A 15,601-nucleotide genomic window follows, 5' to 3' on the forward strand; every position below is an offset into this window, starting at 1 on the left:
TCAGGCTAAGTCCCTGTATCTTTAATTTTTTTTTTTTTTTTCACCTCTAACTCTACTTTGTTGTAACCTGCACACCTGGAAGCTGATCTAGGGTATACATATAGAAAGGGACAGGATTCTCCTATTGGGTGATGGTGAAGTGGGTATTTTCGAAGTTGGAGTTTTGGTTTAATGATTAGTTTTCTTTGCTTGGGACGTTGTCTCAGTTTCATCCTGAATTATGCTATGAAGAGGTGATGACCGTAGTTAAACAGGACTGGAAGGTTTCTTAGGTGGTTGCTGTTGACTGATAAAGTGCTTTTGACTTCTGGAAGGATGTAAATTAGCTTAGGTGTGGCTTACATTAAAAAAAGGAAAATCTCTTAGGCATAGCAAAAGTTTGGTTCTGTGAGGAAACTAAAGTGCCCAGATTGTGAAGCAAGAGGTTTGCTTGCTCTTTGTTTTTTAATGAAGGAAGACCTTAACTTGCATGTCTTAGGGCCCTACCTTTCTATTATATTGATTCATAGCTTCCGAAAGATTATTTTGCTAAATACCATTATAAGTTGATTTTTTGTGGCCTCAAACTTGAGCTCCATGCTTAAACAAACAAGCAAAACCAAAAACACTCCCACGATTTTCTGGGTTGGATTCTTTTACCTGCTTCAACGTCGAGAGAGTAGCTATCTATTTCCAGATCAAGTTGTTGGGCTGCTGTGGAACGAAAATCCTCCAAGACACCTCGCACCGCCTTGGTGAGGTTATATGGCACTGATTTAGCAAACCTCACTTTGCTATTCACAATCACGCTCCCATTTCTGAAGTTAAGTATCTCAAGTTGCTTAAAACCCGTAAGATTGGATCGCAGATATGGAACCAGCTGCGAAAACAAAAGACAGTTTACTCTTAATGGTGTTCCAAGTGCTCAGCTGCTGCTAATTCCATTTATACTCACATTTCATTATCTGAGGCATAAATTTCAGTTCCTTTTTTATATTTGTGTTTGGATTTAATGTGAGACCAGAACACCACTACTTAGTGGTCTGTTTGCAGTGATTATGTCCCATATTTCCACTTTTCTGTGTATTAAGATGGATGGGCAGTGATTTTCTTCATGATGAATTGTGAGAACAGAGGATTGAAAAAGAAATCCTGGTCAACACTGTCAGCCAAGCAGGGATGCCAGGTTCAGTTATTAAAAAAAAAAATCCAAGTAAATAATAACATGTGCCAAACGGAACAGTAGCAGATTGACCTACGCCTGGTAAATGGAGCATCTGTTTGGAAGCGACCAATTTGAAATGACCTACTGAAATAAACAACAGCATAAACATGGGCTCATTGGTCTGTTCAGGGTGTTTCATGTCACCACCAACTCCCTGCAGTGGAAACTGAAGAACTCGGTCCTCAGGAGACTAGGTGTCAGTCGTCAGATTGCTGCTAACCAGACGTGTGACTTCATCAGTCCACATAACCTACTAAGTTGTACCTCAGTGCTCTTATTTGAATTGTGAGGGAGAAGAAAAATGGCTCCCTAAGGACCTTTTTCAAGCTAGAATTTAAGTATCTTAAAATGATGCTTCAGGGAGTTGTGCTTCACATTGCCACACCTGCCTCCTGAGACCCACAACCAGCCTTTTTTTTTTTTTTTTGCCACACCCTATGACACGTGGGAACTTAGTTTGCTGACTAGGGATCTGAACACTGGAAGCACAGAGCCTTAACCACTGAACTGCCAGGGAATTCCCCACAGCCATCCTGGAGATCACTTTTCAGGAATGTCTGAAACTCAGTGATGTCTGCTTTGTTCCTGGCTCTGAAAATGGGACCTCTCCTTCATGAACTGACACCCACAGACCCAGAGAGGACACAGATACAAACTCTAGTCTCCCAGGCTTGGCCCAGACCTGCTTTTCCTTTGTTCCCATCTCCACCCAACCAGACTCTGACTCAAACCCACATGTTGGTACCACCTCCAGTTAACCGGCCCCTCAAGGTTATTATGAAAATATAATGAAATTTTATACAGAGTGTGGAATTACTCCTATTTTCTCCCATGTACTTTGACTGGACTCATTCTTTGTGTCTTAACATTGCTTTGGCCTCTAGTGGGAATTCCCTGTCCTCACTTCATATGCAGACAACTAGCTGCTCCCTTTCCCCAAATCCATTCTCCTCTTCTTCATGGCTAAGAGGCTGCCTTGCTAGAGCCCACATTTCCCACCCTCCTTTGCAGCAAGGTGTGGCCACATGACCAATTCCCACCAATTGGATATGAGTTAAAGAGGTGTGGGCAACTTTGGCATCACTTGCTTAGGATATTGCTTGCCCCGGGGTTCCTCACTTTCCCCTTCTCACAAGTAGAAACAGAGATGTATCAGTTACCAATGATTCTACATGCAGCACAGCAAAGGAGACACCAACATGAAGAACAGACTTTCAGACTCAGTGGGAGAAGGACAACGTAGGATGATTTGAGAGAATTGCATTGAAACATGTACATTGCCATATGAAAAACAGATGACCAGTGCCAGTTCAATGCATGAAGCCGGGCACCCAAAGCTGGTGCTCTGGAAAAGCCTGGAGGGGTGGTGTGGGGAGGGGTGTGGGAGGAGGGCTCAGGATGGGGGGACACATGCGTACCTATGGCTGATTCATGTTGATATATGGGAGAAACCATCACAATATAGTAAAATAAATATCCTCCCATTAAAATAAATAAATAAATAAGAAAGATGTACCAGTGACCCAGCTTTGGATGTGAGAGTAAGGAAACACCCTTGGGGTTGGCAGAGTTATAAATGGAGGGAATGTGAGTCCGGGGATGACTCTGTAGAGCAGAGTTGTCCCACCCACCAAGTGAAAGAAAATAAACTCATATTCTATTTAAGTTGCTATATTCTTGGTCTCTTCATTATGGCAGCCTAGAGGCATCCTAGTTAATACACCTGGACTTGGTACCCTGGGCCTCTGTTCCTTGAGATTGTCCCAACACCAACTCACCTCACTTGGGGGAAGTGGGTACAGCACAAAGTCTTATTTAAAGTTCACTTGAAGAATTGGTTTTAATGTGGTTTTAATTTGCATAGTGATTTAACTTACATGGAGCATACAAATATTTTTTTCTTATTTTCAGAAATTCTGTAATCTTTGTGATGGGCATTGTGTACTTGAATTTAATTATCCATGGCTGTGAGAAGTTCATAGTTTAGCAGTTTTCATTGTGTATGTATTTCTACAAAAGTACGTGAAGAAACAAAATAAATATGCGATTTTGGGGGGGTGTTTCATAATCAGAGTTATATGCTTTTTGATGGTCTCACTTTCTTTGTTAGTTGTTGGGATGCTGAGCCATTTTGTCGTTTTATTTTTTTGTTGGTTTGTTTTGCAAGAACATGAAGGGAACTAAAAAAAAAAAAAAAAAAGATTTCTTATACCTGAACACTTGACCTCATCTCTCCTGGACTTTTCTAGCCTTGAAACTTTTTGTCAGATGGCTGGAAAACAGAATGAACTTAGGAAAAGTCTGCTTATATTATTTATAAATTCCAAGTTCAGTTCTTGAGTGGTTATGTATTATTCCCAGGAAAACGAAATCTAGAGGAACTATAATGAAAAGGTCTTAGAAATGTTTGTTCCCAGATAGCTGAGTGGCTGCCTCGTGTGTCTACCATAGAGTTCTTGTCTATTGGATCCAAATCCATCTCAGCACTCTAGTTGAATGCTATCAGCAACAGATATCTCAGAAGCTTGTCCCTTCCAAATTGCATTGCTCAAGACAGCAGTGATTACATTATAAAGTAACAACAAAAAGGAAAGGAGACACACAGAGTTGTAAGCGGTGTCCACTTACCAGTTCTGTGAATCGCTGCTCCAGAGCTTGATATTCAAGCGAACTCTTGTTAAACAGGTCAGTGGAGAAGGGCATGTTGGCTACACGCAAACTGAAGAACACCACCAACTCTGGGCCCCTGGCAGCAACAGTCATGGTGCTGGTGGTGATGTAGTGCAAACCTGGGTCAGGAGTGATGTTCTCCAGGAAATAATCCGGGCTGGAAACATACCCACTGAATCCTGGGAACTCAGAGGAGGTAGGAGTGTTAGTGAGATCCATTCCATCTAAGTCTTCCATTGCATCTTGGCTGCTTGTACTTAACCGGTCTTCTGAAGATGTAGGCAAGTGTGGAATTTCCGGAACCAATGGGCTGATGGCAGAATAATCATCAGTGGGGACAGTAAGCCGTGGGATTAGTACTGTCTGGTCAATGGACATTATGTCTGTGGCACTTTGATCAGTCTGAGAAAAGACGCTTGATGCAGTGAAAAAAGGTAGAGTTTCTGATAGGGAGGTAGAGGTCACAGCAGGTGGAGCCCAAGAACCATCTGTGGGCGAAGCTCCTGAGACCAATTCATTATGTCCAAGCAGCCCCACAAAAAATAGAAAGCAAAAAAGAAAATCCAAAGTTAAAATTAATTTGGAAAAGATAGCATTTGAATTAATTATTTTAATATCATATTTGGTTTTACTTATTTTTTAATTTCTAGATTTTTTCCAAGTTTTATTGAGATATAATTGATATACCTCACTGTATAAATTTAAGATGTATAGCATAATGGTTTGACTTACATATACAGTGAAGTAATTACCATGTTTAATATCACATTTCAAAAAACAAATTGGTACAGAAAGGGCAGGCAGCCCTATATCCACACTTAGGGAGACAGAGGCTTGGTGTCTATAACCATTTTATTCAGGTCCAATACTTGTGGATATGTGAGTCTAAAAGAGCACCAATTGCCTAGAATTTTCAGAATTACTGCCCAGTGAGACACAGCACACATAGGGACCAGGTGGTAAAAAATGACTAGGTCAGCAGGTGGTACAAACCACAGATGGCTTTGGGATAGACTTGGATCCCACATACTCATCTGGAACTCTCAGCCAATTAGTTGGGCACTTTTGGCCTGAAAATTTTGTTCACTTTCCAATCATGCAGTCTGAATTTTATGCAACTGGATTTTTTGGGGATCACAATTGTCACATTTTGGTAGTTTTACTAATCAAAATTTAAATCATGCTTTTCCAAAATTGGATAATCTAAATGAACAATTTGCCTGTTTGCAAAATAATATTGAAAGTGTGAAGCTGTGGGTTACACACAAATAATTTTGCATTGGCCATGCAAGTAAATATTTGATACTATTTAAAGGTATTTTCATTCCTACATGATTATATCTTGATAATACTACGACTTTGCATTACTTTCTTGAGTAAGTACATATTGAACTACTGAAGTCCACTCCCTTTTTGTTGCAAAATTAAAATCAATAAGTATTTATGAACTAAAAGAGTGGTTATATGAAGCTTTCAGATAAAGAGATTGGTGGGTTATTAAAATATTCCAATAAACCTAAATTCCACAGCTACTGACAATATTTAAGGCATTAGGTAGATCAAAACAGGGAGCTTTCTGTGATTACGTTGGTGGCATTTTGGCAAATATGTGGGAAAGCTGTGCTCAAATTCAAACGCTAAGCATGATGAATGCACTGTCTGGAGGCAGATATAATCTTTGGACTCTCAGTAAGCTAATTTACTAGAGTACAATCACCCAAACTGAAATTCCAAGTGATAAACAGCTCTGAAAGGTGGAATCATATTACTTTTATTAGTTTCTTAAAATAAAAACTGTCTCTGGTGGATTGCAAGCAGATTTCAAAGAAGTTCCCCCTTTCTTTCCCCCTTGGAGGATGCCTAGGTTTGTCTACTATTAGAATGAAGTTTCCTAACATCTAAGATATGTCTGGACATACACTTGTAGTTTTATTCACATCTCCATTGCTATGGACTGAATGTTTGCCTCCTTCCAAAATTTATGTGTTACAGTCCTCATCTCCAGTGTGACAGTATCTGGAGGAACAGTCTTTCAGAGGTAATTAAGTCACGAGGATGGAGCCCTCATGAATGGTATTAGTGCCCTTATAAATAAGAAGAGACATCAGAGATGATCCATCTCTGCCATGTGCAGATGCAGCAAGAAGGCATCTGTGTGTTAACTGGAAAAAAGACCCCTCTCCAGGAACTAGATCAGTCAGCAGTTTGATTTTGGACATTTTAGCCTACAGAACTGTGAGGAATAAACTTCTGTAGTTTAAGCCACCCAGTCTATGATGTTTCGCTATATAGTAGCAGCCCGAGCTGTCTAGACCACCCATGGAAGGACCTGGGATGAGTGAATTGAACACTTTGAGTACTATCAGTGGTTTGATTTGACCTCTTGGTGTTATGGAGAAACACATTTGAATTCATGTTCCTGGGATGCGACCTCAGCACCCTTCCAGATGACCAGGGCCAGGGAAGAAGACCAATGACATGTGTCTTCATTCTTCTCTGGGTCAGTGTCTCACTACTCACCCCTTTTCCAGTATGCAGACTTCAGTCAGATTAAAACAATCTTCAGCATTATGTTATCAGCCAACAAAAATGAATTTCTTTTTCCCTTTGTAGCCTCTTCATATTAATCATTCACATTCACAATAAACCCAACCAAGTTCGTTTCACTGATAGAACAGTTGGCTATTTAAATGTACATTGTTAGGTGAAAGACAGGGTTCCCACTGGAATATACTTATACTAAACCATCATTTCTTTATCTGAAATTTAAACTAAGTTGGTTATCTTGTATTTTTCTTTGCTGAATTTAGTATCCCTATCTAAGTGTGATTTTAAAAGACTCGTTATATTGGACTTCCCTGGTGGCTCAGACAGTAAAGCCTCTGTCTACAATGTGGCAGATCCAGGTTCGAGCCCTGGGTTGGGAAGATCCCCTGGAGAAGGAAATGGCAATCTACTCCAGTACTATTGCCTGGAAAATCCCATGGACAGAGGAGCCTGGCAGGCTGCAGTCTATGGGGTCGCAAAGAGTCGGACACGACTGAGCGACTTCACTTCACTTATGTTCTCTCAGCTTGATATTGAAACCAGTAAGGCTATAGTCAGAGACTGACAGAGACTGAGCCAGAACTGTGTTTGAGGTCAGCAGTGGCCTGCCACAGGGGCAGGGGCTCTGGGTGTAGCAGACTTGGGTATGGCATAAGCCCTCTAGAGGAGGTCGCCATTAACCCCACCATGGAGCTGCTGGGACTTACACAGGACTGGGAAACAGACTCTTTGAGGACACAAACAGAACTCTGTGTGCAGCAGGACCCAGGAGAAAGGGGCAGTGACCCCACAAGAGACTGACCCAGACTTGCCCGTGAATTTCCAGGAGTCTCCAGCAGAGGCATGAGTTGGTGGTGACCACCTGCAGGCTTTGGGGCAGTGAGTGTAGCAGTACATGTGTGGGATCTTTTGAAGGAGGTCCCCATTATCTTTATTACCTCCACCATAGTCTGGCACCAGGTAAATAGCAGGGAGGGAACACAGCTCCACCCATCAACAGAAAATTAGATTAAAGATTTACTGAGCACTCCCCAGGAGAGTGAAAAAGTTGGCTTAAAGCTCAACATTCAGAAAACTAAGCTCATGGCATCCGGTCCCATCACTTCATGGGAAATAGATGGGGAAACAGTGGAAACAGTGTCAGACTTTATTTTGGGGGGCACTAAAATCACTGCAGATGGTGACTGCAGTCATGAAATTAAAAGATGCTTACTCCTTGGAACAAAAGTTATGACCAACCTAGACAGTATTTTCAAAAGCAGAGACATTACTTTGTCGACTAAGGTCCGTCTAGTCAAGGCTATGCTTTTCCCTGTGGTCATGTATGGATAGTAAGTGTTGGACTGTGAAGAAAGCTGAGCACTGAAGAATTGATGCTTTTGAACTGTGGTGTTGGAGAAGACTCTTGAGAGTCCCTGGACTGCAAGGAGATCCAACCAGTCCATCCTAAAGGAGATCAGCCCTGGGATTTCTTTGGAAGGAATGATGCTAAAGCTGAAACTCCAATACTTTGGCCACCTCATGCGAAGAGTTGACTCATTGGAAAAGACTCTGATGCTGGGAGGGATTGGGGGCAGGAGGAGAAGGGGACGACCGTGGATGAGATGGCTGGATGGCATCACTGACTCGATGGACGCAACTTTGAGTGAACTCCAGGAGTTGGTGATGGACAAGGAGGCCTGGCGTGCTGCGATTTATGGTCGCAAAGAGTCGGACATGACTGAGCGACTGAACTGAACTGAACCCCACCCATCAGAATAAGACCTAGTTTCCCCCTCAGTCAGTCTCTCCCATCAGGAAGCTTCCATAAGCCTCTTATCTTTCTCCATCCGAGGGCAGACAGACTGAAAACCACAGTCACAGAAAACTAACGAATCTGAGCACATGGACCACAGCCTTGTCTAACTCAATGAATTTATGAACAATGCTGTGTGAGGCCACCCAAGACGGACGGGTCATGGTGGAGAGGTCTGACAAAATGTGGTCCACTGGAGAAAGGAATGGCAAACCGTTTCAGTATTCTTGCCTTGAGAACCCTATGAGCAGTATGAAAAGGCAAAAAGATAGGACACTGAAAGATGAATTCCCCAGGTTGGTAGGTGCCCGATATGCTACTGGAGATCAGTGGAAAAATAACTTCAGAAAGAATGAAGAGACAGAGCCAAAGCAAAAACAACACCCAGTTGTGGATGTAACTGGTGATAGAATCAAAGTCCGATGCGTAAAGAGCAATATTGCATAGGAACCTGGAATGTCAGGTCCATGAATCAAGGCAAATTGGAACTGGTCAAACAGGAGATGGCAAGAGTGAACATTGACACTGTAGGAATCAGCGAACTAAAATGGACTGAAATCGGAGAATTTAACTCAGATGACCATGATATGTACTACTGCAGGCAGGAATCCCTTAGAAGAAATGGAGTAGCCATCATAGTCAATGAAAGGGTCTGAAATGCAGTACTTGGATACAATCTCAAAAAATGACAGAATGATATCTGTTCATTTTGAAGGCAAATCATTCAATATCATGGTAATCCAAGTCTATGCTCTGACCAGTAATGCTGAAGAAGCTGAAGTTGAACAGTTCTATGAAGACCTACAAGATCTGCTAGAACTAACACCCAAAAAAGATGTCCTTTTCATTATAGGGGACTGGAATGCAAAAGTAGGAAGTCAAGAAACATCTGGAGTAACAGGCAAATTTGACCTTGGAATACAGAATGAAGCAGGGCAAAGGCTAATAGAGTTTTGCCAAGAGAACGCACTGGTCATAGCAAACACCCTCTTCTAGCAACACAAGAGAAGACTCTACACAGGGACATCACTGGATGGTCAATACCGAAATCAGATTGATTATATTCTTTGCAGTCAAAGATGGAGAAGCTCTATACAGTCAGCAAAAACAACACCGGGAGCTGACTCGGATCATGAACTCCTTATTGCCAAATTCAGACTTAAGTTGAAGAAAGTAGGCAAAACCACTAGATCATTCAGGTATGACCTAAATCAAATCCCTTACAATTATATAGTGGAAGTGACAAAGAGATTCGAGGGATTAGATCCGATAGACAGAGTGCCTGATGAACCATGGACGGAGGTTTGTGAGATTGTATAGGAGACAGGGATCAAGACTATCCCCAAGAAAAAGAAATGCAAAAAAGCAAAATGGCTGTCTGAAGAGGCCTTACAAATAGCTGTGAAAAGAAGAGAAGTGAAAAGCAAAGGAGAAAAGGCAAGATACACCCATTCGAATGCAGAGTTCCAAGGAATAGCAAGGAGAGATAAGAAAGCCTTCCTCGGTGATCAGTGCAAAGAAATAGAGGAAAACAATAGAATGGGAAAGACTAGAGATCTCTTCAAGAAAATTAGAGATACCAATGGAACATTTCATGCAAAGATGGGCTCGATAAAGGACAGAAATGGTATGGACCTAACAGAAGCAGAAGATATTAAGAAGAGGTGGCAAGAATACACAGAAGAACTGTACAAAAAAGATCTTCATGACCCAGATAATCACAATGGTGTGCTCACTCACCTAGAGTTAGACATCCTAGAGTGTGAAGTCAAGGGGTCCTTGGGAAGCATCACTACGAACAAGGCTAGTGGAGGTGATAGAATTTCAGTTGAGCTGTTTCAAATCCTAAAAGATGATGCTGTGAAAGTGCTGCACTCAATATGCCAGCAAATTTGGAAAACTCAGCAGTGGCCACAGGACTGGAAAAGGTCCGTTTTCATTCCAATCCCAAAGAAAGGCAATGACAAACAATGCTCAAACTACCGCACAATTGCACTCATCTCACATGCTAGTAAAGTAATGCTCAGAATTCTCCAAGCCAGGTTTCAACAACATGTGAACCGTGAACTTCCAGATGTTCAAACTGGTTTTAGAAAAGGCAGAGGAATCAGAGATCAAATTGCCAACATCTTTTGGGTTATTGAAAAAATAAGACAGTCCCAGAAAAACATCTATTTCTGCTTTATTGACTATGCCAAATTATCACCACAAACTGGAAAATTCTGAAAGAGATGGGAACACACGGCCACCTGACCTGCGTCCTGAGAAATCTGTATGCATGTCAGGAAGCAACAGTTAGAATTGGACACAGAACAACAGACTGGTTCTATATAGGAAAAGGAGTACATCAAGGCTGTATACTGTCACCCTGCTTATTTAACTTATATGCAGAGTACATCATGAGAAACGCTGGACTGATTGAAGCATAAGCTGGAATCAAGATTGCTGGAAGAAATATGAATAACCTCAGATATGCAGATGACACCACCCTTATGGCAGAAAGTGAAAAAAAAAACTAAAGAGCCTCTTGATGAAAGTGTAAGAAGAGAGTGAAAAAGTTGGCTTAAAACTCAACATTCAGAAAACTAAGATCATGGCATCCAGTCCCATCACTTCATGGCAAATAGATGGGGAAACAGTGAAAACTGCTACAGATTTTATTTTCTTGAGCTCCAAAATCACTGCAGATGGTGACTGCAGCCATGAAATTAAAAGATGCTTACTCTTTGGAAGAAAAGCTATGAGCCACTTAGACAGCATATTAAAAAGCAGAGACATAACTTTGCCAACAAAGGTCCATCTACTCAAAGCTATGGTTTTTCCAGTAGTCATGTACGGATGTGATAGTTGGACTGTGAGGAAGGCTGAGCGCCGAAGAATTGATGCTTTTGAACTGTGGTGTTGGAGAAGACTCTTGAGAGTCCCTTGGACTGCAAGGAGATCCAACCAGTCCATCCTAAAGGAAATCAGTTCTGAATATTCATTGGAAGGACTGAAGTTGAAGCTGAAACTCCAATCCTTTGGCCACCTGATGTGAACAACTGACTCATTTGAAAAGACCCTGATGCTGGGAGAGATTGAAGGTGGGAGGAGAGGGGGACGACAGAGGTTGAGATGGTTGGATGGCATCACTGACTCAATGGACATGAGTATGAGTAAGCTCCGGGAGTTGGTGAAGGACAGGGAGGGCTGGCGTGCTGCACTCCATGGGATCGCAGAGTCGGACACGACCGAGCGATTGAACTGACTGACTGAAGGCTATAGTCAATTCTTTCAAAGTAAAACTTTCTTAGAAACCTTACCACCATTTATAAATGTATTTTAAATAATTATGTTTTCACCAGATTCTTATGCAAAACACATGGCAACAGCAAAAGCCATTCTGATCTTGAAGTTTTTACACGGCAATGGAGATGGCAAGCACAAAGAGCCAAGGCCACTTATTTCATCATGGGGGATGCAGAACAGATCCAAAACAACCTGACTTTTTAGGTATCAGCCAAAGAACATTATGCAAGTTAAAAAAAAGAGAAGCAAAAACAAAGAAAATGTTAAATTCCAGGAAAACAGAAAGTAAACATATTTAGGGCAAATAGGTCTGCTGTGAATACATAATGTAAGCCCTGAATATTGATTCAATAATAGTTGTTACCATGCTGAGAGGGAAGCGTGTTGTAGAACCTCAAATTCCTAATTGCAGTAATAGGAAGTTAGTAAATAATATATGAAACAGATGGCTCCAAGGATACATATCATTTAGAAATAAGGCAAGAATAAATACCAGAAGAAAAAGCGGAGTTAAAAGGGAGTACTTTTGGTAACTGGGCCTGCACAGAAGGGAAGTGCGAGGTAGCAAAATGCCATATTTGTCAGAACACTTTAATACGATTTGGCTTTAGAAAAAATTACACTTTTTATTTTGAGGCCACTGAATATTCAAATGCAGTTCTAAGAACTGTAGAGAGGGGCATCAGTGAAAATGGCAGAGGAAGGGACTCCAAAAGTGAAGTTGGCCTTCACGTTGGAAAGTTACAGGTCGCAAGTAGCTGTGATACAATGAGAAATACATATTTGTCTCCGCCTCCAGTTCCTGACACAGAGCTCCTAAATTTCTGAACCTTGGGCAGCAGCAGCTGGAAAAGTCTGTAGTCAAATCTGTTTCAGGGAGGAAATGGGAGCCGTGCATGTTTGCCTGCTTCCCCTGTGCTAAATCCAGGGTGATGATCACAGGAAGGGCTTGATGTTCGTTTAAAACTGCTTTCGTTTTCTGTGGCTCTGGGGGACGTGTGAATGATGAATGCCATTGGCTGCCAGAGCTGGGTGACCTGGGAGTCAGTTCCTCCTATGGCAGCCATAAAAACTGGGAAAGCTCAGTTTATAACTTGTTGATCAGAAGTACAAGTGTCAGCTTGGCACTTTGGTATCTATGGTAGGGGGCAGTTTTGAGGATCTGAGCTCTTTATCTGTGGGCTCTGTACCAACTCCAGGTGTTTAGTGTCATAAATGAGTTGGAGGACACCCAGTTGATGTCTGGAAAGTTAAGCATTGATTTTAGGAAAATACCCTACACATTTGATTCTAGAAGTGCTGTGAATAGAAGAATAGTTCGTTTAGTAACCAAACCCTCAGGAACTTTGATAACCAGAGCCCTCCTCCAAGCAGTTACTTGATGATACATTCCAGCCAACTGAAAGATAAATCAAAACAGAGAACTTAGGAATGGAGAAGCTGTGATAGAAGGTTTGAGATTGAGCCTTAAATTCATTTAAACGTGGAATTCTGTCCAAGAAGCCACAGGAGTTGTAGCAGCAGAATCAGTTTTAAATTTATAAACTTTGACAATGTATAATAACTCACCTAATTATCAATACTTGGGATATGGGGGAGTGAAGACGGCTGGACTGTATTCTGATAATCCTGCCTTTTATAATAATACATCAAAATGCTGTTTAATGTTGGTACATAGACAGGAAATGTGATAATGTCTCAAATTAATATTTTAGGTAATCTTTTTTAGCCTTTAGGGATCTTTCAGTAGTGAGTATATCATAAAGTAAGGAAATATTTATCTGAAATTCAGCAGTTTCTTAAGTTTTATCTCAGTTTCACTTTCTTATGTTAAAGTCAAGTAAAATTAAATGCAGTCCATTTTATTTGAATAGCATTCCAGAAACATTTCATATTTGTAAAAGCACTTAATCTAGCCTATCTTTTAAAATGTATTGAGAGACAGCTGGAAAGACAGATTTAGCATTTAAATATTTGTGAGCAGCACAGTTTTAATATTATTTTATTTTCTCTTTTTGGTAATTTTCTTCATCCTTTAACACTTTAAATAATGAGCATGTATCACTTAAAAATATTAAAAAAATTTTTTGTAAGTCTATTGTTTAGTCTCTTAACATAAATATATGTAATTTTTTCTTGGTGAAACTTGAGGTCACTGAAATCTCCAATATTATCTTTCTGTGCACTGTGAAATATATAAATACACATTACATAAATAAACATGTACAGAAATATATAGTTTTAGAAGTGTTTCCTGTAGATGTTTTAGATTTTGTAAACTTCAGATAAAAAAGAGCTCCTTGGTTAACTGAGGTAAATGTAAAATTTCACATGTGCCTACTTATTAAGTAAAAATCTTATGCAGAGAGTCACCACAGAAGTAAAAATATTTCACTACCAAATCTTTATTACTGTTAACATTAAAATAACATTTCAATTAAAACTGAAATTGTTAAGAAATTTAATTCCTACACCTTGGAGGACCTCATTGTGCCTTATTACTATTTTAGTTAGATGTTTCTATGGGGTTATGGCCTCAGAATCTAAACTCTTGAGAGACAGGGGGAGGGATAGATTGGGAGTTTAGGGTCAGAAGATGTAAATTATTATATATAGAAAGGATAAACAATAAGGTCCTAAGCACAGAGAATTATATTCAATATCTTATAATAAACCATAATGGAAAATAATATAAAAAGAATATATATATAACTGGATCACTTTGCTGCACAGCAGAAATTAACCTTACATTGTAAAGTAACTATACTTCAATAAAATAAATAAGAAAAAAGAATATTGAGAGACAGGACAGAGGATGAAATGGGAGGAAACTAATATTTATTTGATATCTGTTATGTTCTAGGTACTGGAATATTAAAAAAAAACTTCATTTACTTTAAGGCATTTTATACATTTCCATAGGATTTTACACTTTGCACTCACTACTTGATGTCTTTGAAATATCTAATTATGTCTTCTTAAGTGATTAAAGTGAGTAATTACGAGAAGTGAGTCAAGGCTATGAAGACGAAATTCTTCTGACCAGAGGTCATCATCAGAATGAAGTATGGCTGTCAGTGTATTTTAACAAATCAAGCAAGGCACAGTTTTTTCAAGTTTAGTTTGTTACAGTTTCCCCTCATTAAACAAAAATGCCTAATCTGTGATATCTTATTACACCAAAACCCTGGCTCATATAATATAAATACTACAGAGCTCAGTCACATCTGACTACTTCCTCTCTTCCTTGTAGCATAATTTATAATAGCTTTCAATTTAGAAGCTTAGAATCAGCCCTCTAGGAAGAAATTACGAGTATGACTTGGAAAAAAAGAACAACGATCCTTGGTTTGTTGATGACAATAAAATTACACTGAAGAAGTGACTATTTTGGGCTAAATGAAGTAACCGTGACAGTATTGTGGTAGTGACTGAGGATGAAATGGGAGGAAACTAATATTTATTAGTTTTAATAACATGGTCATAGTTTGGTTCTGAATGGCTTTTGAATCATTTATTCCAAGATTATTGAAAAGGTGTTTTTCCAGCTTTGACTTGCAAAGAGAAATAATCGATATATTTTCTCTTTACTAGTAATTTCACATGTGCCTGTGGGAATAGTAAAGATTACGATTACATAAAATGTGCATTTGGGACTGTGGAAAGCTCACAACACATTACCTGATACGGTAGCCTCTCATGGGGTTACTGATAGAACTACCTCCTGTTAGTAAGATCCCTATAGATTCCCCTTCCACACAGCAGAGGGCTGACTTCCATAGAATGCTATGGCAATGATGACGCAAGACCCTGAGGTTAGGTCATAAAAGATATGACTTCTTCCACTTCGCTCTCTTGGATGAATTGCTTTGAGGGAAATCAGTTGTCATGTTGTGAGAACACTCAAGCAGCCATGTGGAGAGGCTTGAATGAGGAACAACTGAGACCTTCTTGTGGGCAGTCTGCAAGGTTCTGAGTATGTCATCTTGGAAGCCGATCCATTAGCCCCATCAGTCAAGCCTGAAGATTATCGCCTCAGTTGACCTCTTGGCTGCAACTTCATGAGCAACTCTGAGCCTGAACCACTCCGCTAAATT

The 15,601-nt window shown here is 40.2% G+C and overlaps 1 protein-coding gene across 1 annotated transcript in view; it reads right to left on the reverse strand.

Annotated features, from left to right (window-relative positions):
* The window catches only part of IMPG1 (interphotoreceptor matrix proteoglycan 1), a 156,017-nt gene that overhangs the window by 27,779 nt on the left and 112,637 nt on the right, over positions 1–15,601 (reverse strand). The window contains 2 exon segments of the mRNA XM_052646034.1: positions 640–859; positions 3,833–4,377. Of these exon segments, the coding sequence (XP_052501994.1) occupies positions 640–859; positions 3,833–4,377 (765 nt within the window).

This window comes from Budorcas taxicolor, chromosome 9 (assembly GCF_023091745.1).
Source record: "Budorcas taxicolor isolate Tak-1 chromosome 9, Takin1.1, whole genome shotgun sequence".
Lineage (NCBI taxonomy): Eukaryota > Metazoa > Chordata > Mammalia > Artiodactyla > Bovidae > Budorcas > Budorcas taxicolor.